We start from the raw sequence: 18,493 nt of genomic DNA, 5'->3' as shown, positions 1-18,493 counted from the left end.
GAGAGAGAGAGAGAGAGAGAGAGAGAGAGAGAGAGAGAGAGAGAGAGGACGTGCTGAGAGTTTGGTAAGAAATGTTCTCCATGATGTAGTATGGAGGCAAAGTTTACAGACAGGAAGAATCATGGGGAACAAACTCTCAGCACAGGTTTCCAGACGCACAGTTATCCACGAGGTTGAGTTTCTGTTCCAGGAGGTTGAGAACCAATATATTTGAATTGTAACTCATCCCACTCCCCCTAAGGAACCCATAGGGGTCATCTTGTCTGCCACATCTCTGCAATCAAAGGTTATTTCTCTCACTGACATTCACTGATCTTAAAGTAAAGGTCTCCACCAAAGTCCTCCTTGGCTTATTCCAGTCCTCCTGTTAATATGTGGAGGCAGATGGAGCAGCAGAGAGAGAATTCTGACCTAAGGGTAAGTTTTCCCAGCAAACCCATGAGATGTCTCAGAATGGACAGAGCTGTGCTCTCCTTTTAAATGACCTTATAGACCTCTGGCATCCAACAAACCACCCTTTCTAGGATAGGCTGTGCTCTAGAGGACAAGCTGCTGAATTAGGGATCAGTGTTCCTTAACCAGACCATCATCATATCTCTCTAAGCCAGGCCTACTTTGATCTCATGCAACAGTCCCCTTTGGTAGCAAAACACATTCATGTCTTATAGACAGAGAGATTCCTGACCTCCAAATGCTCATTAATCGATGATATTTGTCTTTTGTCCACCCAACAAGGTATGAAAAAGAATTCTAAGTAAAACACACATACACATACAATATACCACACTCAAACACAAATACTCATGTACGCACATGCACACACACATACACACAATACATACACACACTCACACCTGTACACACACACGCATATACACACACACTCACACGTACACACACTCACACATACACACATTTACACACTCTATATGTGTGCACACATACACACTCATACACCATACACACACACATAAGCAAAACACTTGTGGTTTATTGCTAGCAAAGTGAAGTATGTATTCAGATGTTCAGAGTGTCAAAGGAACATCAGAGAATGTGAGGACTTTTTTGTAGACCTGGCTGTCCTGGAACTCACTTTGTAGACCAGGATGCCCTCAGACTCAGAGATTTCCCTGCCTCAGCTTCCCAAGTACTGGAATCAAGGTGTATACTATCACACCAAGCTGGTCTGAGGACATTTAAACCATAAATTCTCTTTTCCCTTTGAGGGAATCTAGGTCCCAGAGACTTCTCTGCCACAAATAAACCTCAGAGAACAACAATTCCAGCTAGTTCTCTAGCAGGACCTGCTAACCACTACTGGCCAAGAGAAGTCAAGCATGAAAATCCAGGTCTTCCCTGAAACCTCTCCACATGAGCATGTGACTGAATGAAGCTCAAGTGCATCTTTGGAATGGAGTATCTTTCAAAGATAGGCTTGTTTTTATTTGTAACAGACACTCCATTGTGTTGATACCCAGAGAGAGGCAGCAATCTCTACAGCCTTGTGTTATGAATCCAGGTTAATGAACATTTAGAAAGTCATCCTTGGGATACAGCATCCCTTTATGACAGGAATGTCAATAGTACAGGATTCCTGTATCATGTCCAAGCTAACACTTATTTTGGTCCCTAGTCCTGAGCCTCCCTATGGGATGAAGAATGGGAAAGTTAATATACTCCTTTCTCCCTTTCTCCCTACCTCCTTTCTCTCCAGCCCGCCTCTCTCTAGTCTCCCTCTTCATAAATACTTTCCTTTTAAATTTTTCTTAATGAAGTAAAAGAAGGGACTGAAGACTTAGGTTCTACAGATGTATTGTCCATTGCGGAAGGGTTCTGGGTCACTCCCGGTGGGCATATCATTTACTCAATGCCTAAAGAAATGCTATTGTTACCATGTGACATCAATGGAATGTGCTGCCCAACTTACTTCCTACTAACCATTGACAGCATCTAAAATGACTCCTCCCCACCATGATCCCAACCTTCCTTCCCACTCCCGTCCTGCCTCTTGGCTCCCTTTGCCCACTTGTCCTTGTATTCCTGGTTCCCTTTCCATCTCACCTATAAGAACAACTGTAACCAAGAGACAAAACAAGCTAAGAGCATTATTATAAGCCAGAACAACCCACCATAGTCCTGTCTAAGGCCACCATGGGAGGACAGGGCCTCACGTGCCTAGAGTGACTGGGATGATTGCTAAAGGCTGTACTCAGGTAAACAACCATCCTGCCCACCTAGTCGACACTCTCTCTCTTGTTGTCCCCACAGGAAAACCGTAAGGGTTAAAATAGTAGATGAGGAGGAGTACGAAAGGCAAGAGAATTTCTTCATTGCCCTTGGTGAACCGAAATGGATGGAACGTGGAATATCAGGTGTGAGATTCTTTAAAAATCAAAACAACAACCAAGAAAGGGCAAAGGGAAAAAGAAAGCAAGAAAATTTAAACAAACAAGAAAACAATTTTTAAAAAGGAAGAAAAGTGACTATTTTTGCCCCTGCCTCTTGTTCCTTTCTCCTTCTCCTGTTGACCGAAATTTTTCTTCTTTTTCCTCCTGTATTCTCACTCTCACCCTGTTTCGGTGTCATCTCTGCCTTCTTAGCCATAGTTTATTTTCATATTCCTCCTTTCCCACCTTCTGGGTAGTACTGCAACCTCAACTCCTCACTGCCCTAATGAGTTATTTCTGCATTATGCTATAATTGTGCAAGTATCCAATTGTTACCGTCCCCTACACTTCTCCCTGTCCTCTGGCCCAATACTATACCCTGTCAATGTGAAAACTCCTTTGTGGGTGGGGAGCATAAGAAAAAGAAAAGAATGTGATGTGTTGCATGTTTGTGCCCCTTTCTTGCCACCCCTCACTCTAGCTTGAATTGACAATGGGGGAGGGGTCTTGGAGTAAGGGTGGGACTCATGTTGCCATAATGCTTTGACCATTTTCTGCTGCATTCTTCAATGTCTATTGAATGCTTCCCAAGCTATTCACTTGCAGAGAGGCCCACAGGCCTCTCTGCTCTTCCCAGAGGTAAGTGCATTATCTGGCTATTTCCCAGTTGGGTAGATTATGACATGGGGAGGTATACCAGTTGGCCATGATCTCTGAGAGCTCATGACTTCTGTAAGAATACTACAATAAGGAATCTCAAGCTCTACATTCTCCCTTACCATCTCATCCACTCCATCTTACCTTTCTTCATAGTCTAAAGCAAGGTCTTTTATGTAGGCTGCTTTGGGATAATGAAAACAGAAAACTGAAAATATGTAAGAGAGAATAAGGATTTTTTTTTATGTTCAACTATTCCCTGAAAACAAGTAGGTCCCCAGAAAAGAACACGATGCTTATCACTGAGAGACTAGAGACAGCCAGTGCACAGCTCATGGATACCTGCCTTTGTTTGACATCTGCAAGTGAAGACATTGTCCAGAACTCAAGACACTTCTCACCACTGATTAGAGAAGTAGACCCTCTCCTTGTTCTTCCAGAGCATGAATCTCAACATCCCAGCCAGAGGCTCATTTTTAAGGGACTGACACTGGATTATTGCAACCAGGGATAATAGAAAAGCAGTTTTCTTCATTTAATGAAAATTACCAAAAGCTACCGCTTTGAAAAATGTTGGAGAAAAAGATATGAGAATACAAAACCACATTTTCATCTACAAGGGTGTCTATTCATCCATGGTTTCATATTCAGCAACAGGGAGCTATACCAACAGATCTAAGAGAGTTAAGTTGATAGAGACACTCTCCAAGCTCTACTGCAGATCTCCTCAGACGATGGTCAATTATCGTCATCCATTGAAACTGTCTGCAAAACTCAACAGTTTTGTGCCAGCACTTGTTTGGACACATCTGATATTCAGGGGGAAAGTCAAGGTCAATCTTCTGTTGCCCTCTGAGTAAAGTATTCCCACCAAGGCTGGACCACTGGAGAATGTCAGAAGAAAAAGAATCTCATCCCTTTGCCTCTCACACTGTACTCCAGCCTATCTTCCAGCTCTCATTTTCCAAAATATTCTCAGAAATTGTCTCAGTGCCTGATCTACCTCATTTCCATCATATCCCCTTTGTGCAGTGACTATGCATCTCTATGATTGGCTAGAAATAACAGATACCCAAGGCCCATGTAAGACAGTTTCACCAAAAGGAAGATGAAAGCAGCTCATTGGATGGAACAAGCATCTGGAAGAAAGCCAGAGGCTCCAGATAGGAGGAAGCAATGAGATGCCCAACCATGCCTTTATTTTACCATTAAAACCCACTATTTTCTGCCTCCTCTTAAATCTTCCACCAAACAGTAGGACAGGAAATATCTTAAGATAAGCCTTGTGTTCTTTAGAAGACCTGGCTGAATGCAAATACCTGTGGTTTCTCTCCATTGGAGGTTACCCTTTAACCAAGAAGATTCCAGGAAAACCTTTAGAAAGCCTAGTGCTGGGGAAGAGGAAGGTAAGGAGACAAGGATTTCAGAAAACTGTGTGGTATGCCCCCAGATCTTCCCAGAGACCAAGGTGCCAAGATGGAAGTTTTCAGTGAGGAATGTATGACTTTTCCAGCCTCCTGACCTATATATAGTCTAGGGCATTAGTTTTCAGTTTCTTCAGTTCTTCCCTGATATTAGCATCAGACAATGAGGTGAAAGGTTATAAAACCCAATTGTCTAGATCCAGAGTCAAATGAAAATCCATTCTGATTTGCAGGATGCCCTACTGTTTTCAGAGTGAGAGACAGTACAGTGGAAATTGCTTTTCATTATCACTGCTGTCTAGAAGAGTCTCAGGCATTCAAGCTGGCATCATCTCTGCATGGTAAAAATGACAATTGAATTTTTTAAAAAAAAGGACTGCACTTGAAATAGGAGACTCTATTCTGAGCAAACACAACAGCCTTCGGAGGTGATATTAAAAGTTCCGCATGAACTGTGGTAGAAGAAAAAAGACAGGATGAGAGAAAACATGATTGCCCTGGCATAAAGTTAAACCTCAGCGTGTAAATGTGAGCTTCTCTTAGCAAGGATGAGCACTGCATTGTCAGGACTATCCGGTCAGTGCCTGGCCATAGGGAGCCTCCTGTGGGGAAAGAGGTGCTATCTAATAGTGGTACTTGTTACTTTCTCTTCTTTCTACTTCCTGGGATACATCTTGTCATGTGCCCCCAGAAGATTATTGAGAGATCTTCTTTCCTGATTGTCTCTAGAGTATCTGAGCAGAAATAAATAATTCTCACATGACCCTGAGGATCAATACATAGAAAATCAAGGAAAACACCCTAGCAGTAGTCAGTCACTCAAAGCTGACCTACCTGAACCTCACAGATGCATCCATACCTCCTTAATTAAACCTCAGATTCATGAAGACAAGAAGCAGAGAATGTCTGGCTTGCCTGGGTACATTAATGTGTTGGAATCTTCACTTGAGCCTAAGAGTTTGAAGTATTCCTCCTGCAGATCTATAGAAAGAGCAGAATGAACTATATCCTTTGCTGTCCTTGTTAATGTAAGAAGACTATCCACTGCCCAACTATTTACCTTCACAGTCTAAATGGAAACAACTAAGAAAATTGACTGTTGCTCACCTACTTACACACCATGTAGATTCTGAGTCCATACATGTCTTCAGTGGCTATGAATGTGCAGTTGTCTACACATATGGAGGCTCCTGGGCATGAGTTACATTCCTTGAGGTTACTAGAAGAAAGTTTGTAGATATCTCCACATATACACACAGACTCCTCTTCCTTGTGTGTCCCTTACCAGGAGTATGTAGCAAGATGTTGCCAGACCTGACAAGTGCCAAGGAGTGAGGAGTAAACAATTACACATACAATCAGGATGGAAATGTGCTGTGAAAAATCACAAGAATTTCTTTTTTAACTGGTGGATTTTGAAGTCCAAGAGAGTTTAGCGTAAGCAAAGCTCTTATGTCATGTAACGAGTCTCTCAATCATGGGAAGAACCTGTCAGGTTACCTTAGACACAAGAGGGTTTAGCACAAGCAAAAGTAAGCTAGAAACATCCTGTGTTCTGTACGTTTTTTACTCTGTTTCCTGTCCTCATACAAGTCTTGGTCTGACAGTCCCTTTGTTCTACAATATCTGAATCCAGAGTTCACTTACCATTTTGAACAAAGAGACTGTCAATTTCCAAGATAGTAAACAAGACTTTATTAAACATTACAAAGTATGGGGACAAGGTGAGACAGGTGCTGTGAAGTAAGAAAAGTCCATGTTTCTGAACTCCAAGATATTACAAATCATTCAGGGACAACAGTCTGAAGGATACCTCTTTTCCTTATATCATTCTTTTAGGGAAAACTCAAAAGTCCGATTGTGAGGCTAGGGCCGGGAATCATAGATGTGAACACTGTTACACTCTTGCATATTGCTATCTGGAGTTCACATTCAAGCCCTATGCTTCACTTGCCATCAACAAGCCAGCTACTCTGACAGGATTGCAAAATGCACACGGTGTTCGTGATAACTGGTCCTCACTCCTTTTCTGACTGAGTCACGGGGATCACCTTAGCATCATTTTTATCCACTTGGAACTCCCATCCTCACGCCTCCATCCTTAGCACTCATGTCTTCAGGGAAGGTGTGGGGTTAACTTTCTTAGAGATGCTCAGCAGTCATTCCAGCTTCTCACGCCTCTTGCTGCTGCTATTGCTGCGCATGCTCAAATGCTGCGCATGCTCAAATGCTGCTGTCTGCATGTGTTCTTAATCTCTCACCTACTAAACCTACTGCCTTCCTTATGCTGTCAGGAGCCACAACGCCTGGGGACACTTTGAAGATGGGACCTTAATGTTCTTTCCTTTTCTTTCTCCCTATTCTCTGGTATCCACTTGCAAACAGCGCTCCTGTTATCTCCAGGTAAGAGGTGTCTGTCTTTCTCCTCTTTTCTATTCTTGCCAATGCTATAACTTGGTTTAAGATCAATATCCATTACTTTACTTAATTGGAACTACAGGTTCAAGACAACCTGACAGATTATCCCAATGACTGAGAACCCCCTTACATAATTGTGTAATTGTGAGGAAGCAGATAACTCCTTGAGCATCATTTTGATCAGTGAATGTGGGGAAATGCATAGTTAGTTGTTAAAAGAAACCCTTCCAAGAGGACAGTAGGTCATAGACTTCCCTGCATCTCAATTTTTCTGTATCTTGTTAGAGGAGAGGGTGTAAAAGTTAGGACCAGAATCTCCAACAGGATTGCCATAGAACTCAAAAGGAAAAGACAGACCCCTGAGACCCAGGGGAAAACAACCAATAGCTGCCTTGAACATGAAAGGTAGTTTGTTTAAAAATATACAGAGAGACTTTATTGATCCTGAAGATCTTCTGACTCATCACAAATGAGACCTAAATTGCTAGATTTAGATTCATTTGTCATTTATCCTTAAAGTTGCATATAATCCAATCAGTAAAACTGTGTGAGGGAACAGGGTACTCGATAAGAAAGACATTTATAGGCTTCATTTTAGAGAAACACTCATTCAGAATTTAGATCCTGCGTAGGACATGGGCCTACTCCAAGAGTATCCTGGCATGAGTGGGAGCCCTTCACGAACAGCATCCAACCTCATGATCAAAAAAGAAAGCAGTGCTCTGTGTCTGGCAGCACTGTACTTGATGCAGATGGAATGGGTTCCGCAAGACAGTTTCAAGATGTTTTAAAGAACATCTTACATTTCATCTGTTCTTTGAACACACACACACACACAGAGAGGGGGGGCATTTAAGAGAAAAAACATCTTACAGCATGCACTGGTATCCAAGGTTACTTACAAGCCACCCCTTGGGCTTAGGAAGAGGCAATAGATACAGCAAGATCATTTGCCTCCTTGAAGCCGCAAACAAAAAGTGCACATAGTTAGTATGTTTTCCTTTTGTGAAAATGATACTATAACCTCTTTGTCTTCTTGTTTATTTTTATGCCAGCAGGATAAGGGCTAGCTCCAGCTCTCTGCTCTGCACTCTGCTCCCAGGATGCTGATCTTTCTTTCTCTGTCCTCATTCTACCCCACACCAAACGTTCAGGTTCCTTTATTCCAGCTCTTGCCTTGACTCTCTAACACACATATCTGGATTTGGTTTAAGTTTCACTATACCTTTAACTTGCTTTCAAACGCCTATAGAAATATATAATGCAGAAGGGGTGCCCTATACCTTTCAGTCTGTAGACCTCTGATTGAGGAGCTCTTCATTGGGATTCTTATCTACCAGAAAGCTCGGGTTTTGATTTTGATCTTCCTGAGAGAACAGACCAACATTATTAACAGAACCTGGTGGTGAAAGAGAGTAAATGTGTTTATCTTGAGCTATTTCACAAAGTTCAGGGGCCTTAAAGTGGGAGACTTTGCCACACCACTGCTTCTTGTGGGGATGTCTGCAGTGCACTCACAGTCCATCCTTGTCTAGCCTGGAAGGCTCTTTGTTCTTCCAATATTTGCCCAATCTTCCATCTTATTTATATTCTTCCTCCCTCCTTACCTTTTTCCCTTTCTATTCCTAGAACTGAGAGTTTGTTTAGTCAGCCTGAATATCAAGATCACCTCTCCTTTGTTCTCTTCACTTAAAATTCTGAGGAGTGATCAGAATCATTATCCTTTGTCTTTTATGTCTGAGACTTGAAGAAATTAACTTAACTTGAACTTAAAGTAATGACCATTATACAAAAATTAGAAAAAGGAGAGGATTACTTGCAAGATGCTAAGTCAGAGTTTATAGAAAGGTGTGTGAGAGAGAGAGAGACAGTTAACAGATATAAACAGTGCTTCTGTGGGACTCTGGGTGGCTTAATCATAGAGGATTGGCTGTTTGTCAAAGAGATTTTTGCAGGAGGCTAGGTACAAAAAGTGGCTGTCACCACAGGGGTGGACAGGTCAGCAGGTAGATCAATAATATGCCAGATGTATATAGTGCTAGATTGATAGCTAGACAAGGGGTTAGACAGGTACATTTATGTGTCACTGGAGAGCTCATTATATTGGTATAAACTTCTTGTGTCACATGTAAAGTGTGACATGAGGGAACTGGAGAGGGAGGGGCAGAATGTCACTGTCACTGCTGAGACAAGCAGTGTGGTATGATGCCAATACAGGAAAGAAGAGGAAAAGACTACCCATTCTTTAAAGGAGTCTCTTTGTCTTCTCTAAGGGCTTTTCCCCAGAATGCTTTGCAGTTCCGTTTCTAGGACTGCTGTCCTCGCAAACCCCATCACATTCAGACTCCCATATTTGCCTTCAGAATGAACTCACCAGAGATCCATATTAAAGTAAGTGAGGTGAGGCTGCTAGAAGATATCATCCAGCTTGGAAATATAAAAATGAATGGAGAATAAATGAAAGGTGAATGACCCACAGAAAACAAGACACATAGACCACACCTCTAAAGCTCAGAGAACATTGTGGAAGAGGGGCAGGAAGAATGCAAGAGCCAGAGGACAAGAAGAAGGAATAGAGAATGCCATCTCATGGACACTGTACAAACATTCTAATCATGAACTCAATGCAACTGTACTCATCTACAATGAGCCTGCACAAAATGACTCTTTCAAGAACAGTCAACCACAGAAGGGAAAGGACCCTCCCAACCTGCAACCCTAGTGACGATAGATTCTGGGAACTAGGGTGTCATTGCTATCAGTTGAGTAAGCCACTAGGGAGCCCACAGTTCTCCAGTGGATAGTTCCAAACCCACCATTATGCAGATGGCCTAGGTTAAACTGACGGGGTCCCAAAATAAAACTAAAATGTATGAATGTGTAATGGAGACTAGTAAAGTTGAGAGAGTCTTAACAGAGGTGATAAGGGAGGAGGGAAGAGATCCATATCAATTACAATGCATTACACGTGTGTGAGGAAATGTCAAAGCACAAGTCTATTAACAAAAAAAGACCTAGATCTTCGACAAACACCAGAGCTAGGCTGGTGCAGCACCACGGACAGCTCCCAGACCTTGCATAGGATCGCCTTCTCATTGGTTGTAGAAAACACTGACTCCAACAAGCTTAGACACTGAAGCCTGCAGCACTTTCAACTGCCCTCCTCCAAGGAGAAAACCTTCATATAAATAAGTTTCTCTATTTACTAACACCCATCTGTGGTTTACAGTCTTTACCAGCCTCAAGAACCCAAGTTTCTCCACCCCTCACTTCACTGATTCCTAGGCTACAGAAAAAAAAAAAAAAAAAAAGACTTCCTTGGCCTCTGACTCATTTTGTCCTTTGGATTACCCAAGGACTAGAGGATTCCTGCCGGAGGTTTACTGTGTGGAATGAAAGCAATTAAAGAGCTGAATAAAAGAACTAATTGCATGTGAGAATGTAGACTTGGATGGGGAGCTGTTTAAATGAGCTCTGAAAGAAACAGGCTGCCAAGAGCGATTTTCTAATCAAAGGGGAATAAAAAGATCCAATCTCTATTTCACTCTAATCCAGAAAACACATCTTCATGGTGAAGTGGCTGTAGAATGGACTCACCAGCTGAAGTGAAAAGACTCTTTAACCGTTCAGCATAAGAAGGGACCATTGGTTCATGATGCAAGAGGCAGAGTGACTCAGAGAAAGCTATGAAGAAAATAAAGGGAGAACTTTGTTTTATTCTTGTTTTGAATGAGTTTTATTATTGTTGTTATTTCAGAAGAAGTGTCCCTGCCTTGTATAGAAATCCCGGGGGATCTGTCATCAGAACACCATGCAGTTCCTTGGGATATTGTTTGAGTTTCTTACTATGAGGATGTCATTCCCTGTATGAAATGAAGCTATCTCTGCAAACATTCTCCTTTCTCTTTCATAGATGGGACAGTGACATCTTAAATAGATGGTATCGGGAGCCAGTAGGCAGGGCCATTGGATCCATATGTCTCCCAGCACACTCTTACATGGAGCAGTAGACAACCACACTCAGCAATTCAAAACAATTAAACATCAAGAGATTTGGCCTTTCTTCCCAGCTCTGCAACCAAACAGCTTGGGGACTTCACTTGGTATTGTTCACTGGAAATTCTCTGGGTCAGCTTGCTTACCCAGGAATAAAACAAAAAGATAAGTACTCATCTCAGGCCTACCAGGAGCCTGTTCATGGCCTAATCACAGAGTATGTGGCACTTAATAAAAAGAGATGTTAGAAATACCCAGTCCAAGAGCTGGAGAGTTGGCTCAGTGGTTAGGAAATACCCAGTCCCCACCCTCAAGGGCTGCTTGCTTTGCCACCACTGCCTATATCTCTGAGCTATAAAGTTCTGGGAGATGGGAACTGTGCTAAAGCTAGTCTGCTGTTTCTTTTGTTGCAGAGGTGACAGACAGGAAGCTGACTGTGGAGGAAGAGGAGGCCAAGAGAATAGCAGAAATGGGAAAGCCAGTATTGGGTGAACACCCCAAACTAGAGGTCATCATTGAAGAATCCTATGAGTTCAAGGTCAGACCATCAGTGAGGTCTAATGAAATGATAGCTAACTAAGGTGGGGGACAGGAGATATGAGGCTTTGTTCTGATTTCACTACTGAGAATGTGAAATAGAAACTGAATAAATCATGTATTCATCCCATGTATAATATCTAATAAGTAGTGCTGGTTATTTGTATGCTAGGAATGCTATAGAGAAACATGATATATAATATGAAATAAGTAGGGAAGGAAGCCCTTAGGTGTGTCACAACTGTCTAAGTGTATATTTTAAAGATACCAAAACTCATTACTCTAGGGCAAGGCTTGTTGACATCTTTTTCCATAGTGACATTTCAAGCCAGATGTGGTGGAGCACAGGCCCTTAATCCCAGGCACTTGTGAGGCTGAAGCAGGTGAATCTCTGTAAGTTCAAGGTCAACCTGGTCTACATGGAGAATTCTACCACACCCAGAGCTACATAATAGAGAGACCCTGTCTCAAAAGACCACAAAACCCCTCTATAGTTACATTTCTCTGAGCACCTACTGTCAGAATTCACAACCAAAGAAAAGGGAACTAGGTTTTTGTCCTAGAAGATGTCATCCAAGGCCACCTCATGGAAAATGTTTAGAACCCAGTCAATTTAGGGCATCTTTCATTCCTTTGTAACTCGAGAGGCCTCATTGGTTCTGAGAACTCTAACTTCATGATTCCAAGTTTTTCTCTCCATGACAGAGTACAGTGGATAAGCTGATCAAGAAGACAAACCTGGCATTGGTTGTGGGGACCCATTCCTGGAGGGACCAGTTCATGGAAGCCATCACTGTTAGTGCCGGTAAGAGGGTCCTAAAAATAGCCTTGCTAAAAATAGTACAGACAATGCCCAAGAAAGAAGATCATGCCCAGCTTAGTGGCTTATCACTTCCCAAGAGAATCTACAATAGGTCTTCCTGGCTCCGGTCCTACATGTTTACCTATCTCACTGAGCAGCTAAAAGAGATAGTTACAGATTGTCTTCCAATCCTGGTTCTTCTGTGTGAATTAGTGCAAGTATCCTCTCTGTCGTCATCGTCAATGTTCTTGGCCCTAAAGAGAAGGATTGTTACCGTTCTCAGAAAGGCAAGCACAAAATAAGTACAAAGGAAACTCAAGTTCCCACCACTCTTTATCTTCTCGTTGGTTTGCCTTCCTTTTCCATAAAATGGAAAATAATTCTGCCTTACAGAACTAGATGTCAAGAGTTAGCAAAATATTTTGTATTGACCCCTTGACTAATCTCCAACCAGAGTGGTTCCTTTGACATTTACAGAACCTATGTTCAGCCCAGGCAGAAGGCCCAGATGCCTGCAGATGTGTTGGAATGAGGATGGACAGGGTCTCCCAGCAGCCCCTGCATTGTCTCTCAGCAACACTATAGTTCTCTCGAACTGACAAGCACTACTAGCCTTGTCTTTTTCCATGAGGTTTTGTTGTCATAGCAACACATCCACAGGGTCACATCCCTAAGGCCCCAGAGCCAGAGCAAACTCACAGCCAGGAAGAGAGGCTCGCTGCTGCTGCCCTGCTTTCACATCTATTCGGCTGTGTCCCTTCTGATGACCTGACTGTGCCCCTCAAGAGACAACAAAAGGAATGTAGGCCACATAGTCTACCCCCCTTCACAAAGGAGGGAACTGAAGCTCAGAAACTATAGGCAAAGTGCCCCGGGCTAAGATTTCTTTCATTCAAAATTAGAATTAGAATTCAGATTCCTGACTTCTGTTCCCTCCAAAGTAAGGCACATTTTCTCCTGGGCCACTGGTGGGGCATATGTATCCACATTTCTTAACAAAAATGGTCATAGACCATGGGATATCTAAGGGATGGTACTAATTCCCTGGTCTACCTCCATAATCTGGAATGACAGCCATCCCCCTGGGGATGGATAATGACAGAATTATGATTGCTATTGCTGTAGACAGGTTAGGAAACACAGGAGGAGTCCCACTGGCACCCAGTGAAGAGTGAGCAACCACACAGCCAAATTTGTTTTCTTTGCCTAGATCAAATGCAGCCGGTCCCTGCCTCCTTTGTTCCTGCTCCACCCTCCTGTCCTGTTTTCCCACCCTGCCTCTTAATCCCATTCTCTCTTCTTTTTCTTTATCCCACAGTGTGTTCACCTTCTCCTGTACTCACTTAGCACCCTGCATTTAAACCAGTCAGTGACCACATGACCAGTTTGTTTCCCATTTCCCAACTGTTTACGTGGTGCTCACCCTGTTTCTCACCTGCTATCCAGAGAGAGCTGAATCCCCATTCCGGCCCAGGATGTCAGTGATGTGGGTTGGACTTGACATTTTCATGAATGGAGATCTGACCTCCCTCCCCTTTCCCGGGCCTGTTTATCTTATCTCCAGCAGGGGATGAGGATGAGGATGAATCTGGAGAGGAGAGGCTGCCATCCTGCTTTGACTATGTCATGCACTTCCTGACGGTCTTTTGGAAGGTGCTTTTTGCCTGTGTGCCCCCCACAGAGTACTGCCATGGCTGGGCCTGCTTCGTGGTCTCCATCCTCATTATTGGCATGCTCACAGCCATCATCGGGGACCTGGCCTCTCACTTCGGCTGCACCATCGGACTCAAGGATTCGGTCACAGCTGTTGTTTTTGTGGCATTTGGCACCTCTGTGCCAGGTGAGAGTGAGGAGTGCTTAAGTTTGCAATGAGGTTGTCCCCTTGTTCAAATGACCCCTACACTTGGCCTAACCTCAGACTTGAAACAGCAGGTACTATGGGTGCTAAGCAGTTGACACATTCAATCCCTGCCCTGCTCATCAAAACCTTACTAAACAGGGGAAACTGAGGTCTACTGAGGATATGGTACCTGGCCACGTAAGTGGCCCAATTCCTTAGCCTTTGTGTTATATTAATAAGATACAAGCAATGTAACTAAATAGATATAATAATGTCCTCCCATTTGCCCCTGGCAGCCTATGAAAGATTAAAGATTAGCTCGCTTACAGGTATCCCTATAGAGATATCCACAGTCCTTCTTGGCCTCCTCTGCTCCTGTGGTCACCTATGAAGTCAAAGTGGTTTTTATCAGAACTGGCATGAGAACTTTAGTGGGATTTGTCTTTTGTGTGAGGAATTACACGGCCTTTATCTTCTTCTGAGTATCCAAATGCAAACCGCAGTAACCGTTCACTAATTCATTGAGTAGACTAATGTTGACTGAGCTCCCGTGATGCCTCATACCATGTTGTGCTGGTAGCAGATCTATTATGTGAGTCAAGGCAGACATGTTTTCTCCTCAGCCCTCAGCTAAAAAATCTATCAAAGGAGACTAGACCCAGTTAAAAACTATCTTAGACTAGACTAGACTAGTTAAAAACTATCTTAATAATTTCTATGAAGGTGTCAAACGGGAAACCTTGAGTTAATCTGAGTCAGGGCAAGACCTATGGTAACTATGCCTGAATGACACGCACTAAGTGAGCAGGCACAGGGTGACTGTATTAGGCCAGGCTCCCTACTTAACTCAATCTGGGTCTCTATGGTATCTGAACTCTGACCTCTTGCTAGCTTCAAGTATTTGTACTAAATCTCACCAGGCAAGGGTCTGTAGGGTGAATCAAGGGCAGCCTTCATTGTAGCAAAGAAACATACCTTTCTAGAGATCAATTCCAACTATTAATTTCTTCAGTGTGGCTATGACAGAAAGAATAAAAGAAAAACTTAAAGACAGAATGATCCATTTTATTCAGTTTTGGGGTGTCAGTACAACATGTCAAGGAAGGCTAGATATGATGGAGAAAAGCAATTCACATCTTGCTTGACAAGAAACAAAGAATGTAATAAAAGGCCCAAGGCTAGCTATTATCCCCAAGAAATGTCCCCCAGTGAGATACACACCCCCAACTAGGTCCCTCTTGCCTTTCAGTGCCTCCTAATAACGCCATCAAATTATGATTTCATTAGTGAATGTGTCCATCCCTTAGGATCTAATAGCCTCTGGAAACCTCATCACAGACACACCCATAGGTGCCATTTGACCAATCCCCATCTAACCATTTTGATACTCAAAATGACTCATCATACTATATCCACAACACATTTCAGAAAAGCTTCCTCCTAAAAGCCCAGGCTCAGACTGGGGACTGGGAAGCATGCTTTTTGTATTAGTGACGTCAGAAGTCTGGCTATTATAGAAGTGGATCTACTGGTAAGAAATCAGATGGTGCCAGGAGCTTTGCAGGTGAGATGCCCTGTGTTCACTGCTCTCCAGGCCTTGATATGGCTCAACCATCAGAGGGAAAGGGGCAGATGTGGGGGGAGAAGACATATGGGAAAAATAACTGAGGAGAAGAGCCAACCTGAAAAATTACAGTCAAGATAGAGCAAGACGTTTTCTCTGGGAGAGCCAAGAAATTTGGCAACAGTGAGATACCAGGATATACCGTGTTGGGAGATAGTTTGAGGCATTTCCAAGGCCTAAAAACTGGTTTAGAAAGCACCTGACAACACTGTGGCTTCCAGAAGAGTATGCTATGGTTCATGTCTCTGACTGCATGGCTCTTGATGAAACTCTTCGGCTGTGAGAGGATGTTATGAAAAGGGTTCTTTCACTGGGATTTTAGAGTCAAGTCTTTAGCGAACTTAAGTGACCTTGTGTAAATGACTTAGTCCTTATTTCTCTGAGCACTTGGGCATCACTCAGTTGCTGTCGGGGTTATGTGAGTACATGGCCTGCATGACAATGGCAATGTGGCATCTGCTCAAGCTGCTTCCCAGGATGTGAAAGTTCCTTGGGCAGATGTTATGAGATGACCGGGTCTTCTTTGCTTAAAAAAAAAAAAAGAACTAAGTCAATGGGGAATGATATGCCTGCTAGGTAAATACTGGGGTCGGAATAGCTCTTAGAAAGACTTAGATACCTACAGATGAGGAATAGGAAACCCTGACCCATAATTGAATATACTCAAGACTACACAGTCTCATGAGTGGCAGATCTGGAAGTGGTCCCTTTGCCCATGCTGCCAAGCTGCCTTTAAGGGATGCTCAAATGGTCCTGCCCAGCCCAGCCTCCCACAGCTCCCATTTGTCTCTGTCCTTTTCCAGATACATTTGCCAGCAAAGCTGCCGCCCTGCAGGATGTGTATGCAGATGCTTCCATTGGCAACGTCACCGGCAGTAATGCTGTCAATGTCTTCCTGGGTATTGGTTTGGCCTGGTCCGTGGCCGCCATCTACTGGGCCATGCAGGGACAGGAGTTCCATGTGTCCGCTGGCACTCTGGCCTTCTCGGTCACTCTTTTCACCATCTTTGCATTTGTCTGCCTCAGTGTGCTCTTGTACCGTCGGCGGCCCCACCTGGGCGGGGAGCTCGGAGGTCCTCGTGGCTGCAAGCTTGCCACAACATGGCTCTTTGTGAGCCTGTGGCTACTCTACATACTATTCGCCACACTGGAGGCCTACTGCTACATCAAGGGGTTCTGACCCGCCAGAACAAGACCTTCACAGGGCAGGCCTAGGACTTCTCCTGCAAGAAGGGTGCTTCCTCACCAACCTTCCCAGGTTGAACATCCCTGGAGAGGAAGCATCAGGACCTGAGCCCCAGGAACTTCACCCGACCTAGGCCCTGGCACTGCACAGAAAGGGCAAAACTTAACCAATCCAATGGAATGGAGAATTCACCCACTGTCCAAAGTATTTAATTACAAACAAACCAACAGCAGCAACAAATCCACCTCGCCCCATCCTGCCATTCACTCCCCCGAGCCTCCCCTTCTATTCCACCACCCGACTACTCCTTTGACTCTAGTTCCCCGAGGGGCAGGATCTCCCCTGTCTCCAGCAAGATGCATCAAGACTCCCTCGTTCAGCTGTCAAGGTGTAAGAATGAGCCATCTCGGCAATGGCTGCTTTGGGGTGCTCTTTTCATCTGGTCGCCATTGTGGTCATTTTCATTCTCCTGCCAGGTTCCATTTACTCTCTTGTCTTCTCTTCCTGAAGTTAGTGACAAAGGACCCTGAAGGAATTCCAAGTCTGAGTGACAGACACCCTCCTGCTCTCATCAGGCCACTGTTGTCCCTTGACTACAACTCAGGGCCCAGGAGGAGCTTCATTCTGTGTGCATTGACATCAAACCCAAACCACAGAGGAATCACCCTCTTCTTGGTGGAAGCCATTCTACGTCTCCTTGTTGTGTGTCAGCCCCTGTGTGTGTGCCCTCCCACAGACAGACTTGAGAGAGGAAGTCAGAATCCTCAGAGCTGACCAAGGGCACCCGGGGAAACACAGGAAACACCTCTCCAGTGTTTCTGAGTTTGTGTCTGAGGTGGGGGAGTGGAGGGTATACAACTGGAAAGGTTTCTAAGGGAGAAACCTTTATGGGTCATATGCAAAGTGTTGGTGTTTGGGGACATGGCAGCAGCGTCACCACCCCTCCCTGGTTGATTGCTGTACTCAGAGGACTGAGGAGGTGGCTTGAAGTGAAGTGAGCATTTGGAGGTTTGTAAGAAGACAGGGGCTTCCTCCCCTCTCTCCTGCCTTCAGGCTGCTTTTGAAAGCATGTTCATACGATAGGGACTGGAGTCCTTCATTTCTCCCATGTTCTTGCTTGTTTTTAAACCCCATACAGCTCTCTCTTCCTAGACTGTGGGGTATTTCTTATACCCTGCCCCCAAGGAATCTAAGTCACCACATTGCCAAGGAGTCCGGGCTTCTAGAAAATAAAGACTGACATGCTGACACTCCACCTCCCAGACCTTTTCCCGATGTGTTTTGAAAAGACCTAGCTTTAAAACAACACACACACACACACACACACACACACGCACACACACACACACTACAAAACTGCCCACAGGTCTTGAGGCTTTCTGCATTGACATAAATACATTTTCTAAGAGAGAAAAACAAAATTAAAACAACACCTGTTTAATTTTAAACAGATTTTTTTAAAAAGAAAATAAAAAATAAAACAGTGCTTGTGTCCTAAGCTATGTTGACAGTTGTTGGTCGAAATGTTGGGTTGGCTTTAAAAAAAAAAAAGTAAAAATAAAAGGTCTACTTATAAGTCTCTACACACAGCCTGCTTTTCCCCGTGTTTCTTCAATGAATGG

At 43.7% G+C, this 18,493-nt stretch overlaps 1 protein-coding gene across 1 annotated transcript in view; it reads left to right on the top strand.

Annotated features, from left to right (window-relative positions):
• Slc8a3 (solute carrier family 8 member A3) overlaps positions 1 to 18,126 on the top strand; it is a 127,894-nt gene extending 109,768 nt beyond the window's left edge. The window contains exons 3-7 of the mRNA XM_028789276.1: positions 2,269 to 2,372; positions 11,296 to 11,420; positions 12,125 to 12,224; positions 13,786 to 14,061; positions 16,489 to 18,126. Coding sequence (XP_028645109.1) covers positions 2,269 to 2,372; positions 11,296 to 11,420; positions 12,125 to 12,224; positions 13,786 to 14,061; positions 16,489 to 16,865 — 982 coding nt within the window. The 3' untranslated portion in view covers positions 16,866 to 18,126. The remainder of the gene's footprint in view (positions 1 to 2,268; positions 2,373 to 11,295; positions 11,421 to 12,124; positions 12,225 to 13,785; positions 14,062 to 16,488) is intronic.
• Positions 18,127 to 18,493: the final 367 nt, after the last annotated feature.

Source organism: Grammomys surdaster, unplaced genomic scaffold, assembly GCF_004785775.1.
Source record: "Grammomys surdaster isolate TR1022 unplaced genomic scaffold, NIH_TR_1.0 127, whole genome shotgun sequence".
Lineage (NCBI taxonomy): Eukaryota > Metazoa > Chordata > Mammalia > Rodentia > Muridae > Grammomys > Grammomys surdaster.
The sequence above is the reverse complement of the archived record's forward strand: the minus strand, read 5'-3'. Positions and strand labels throughout refer to the sequence as shown.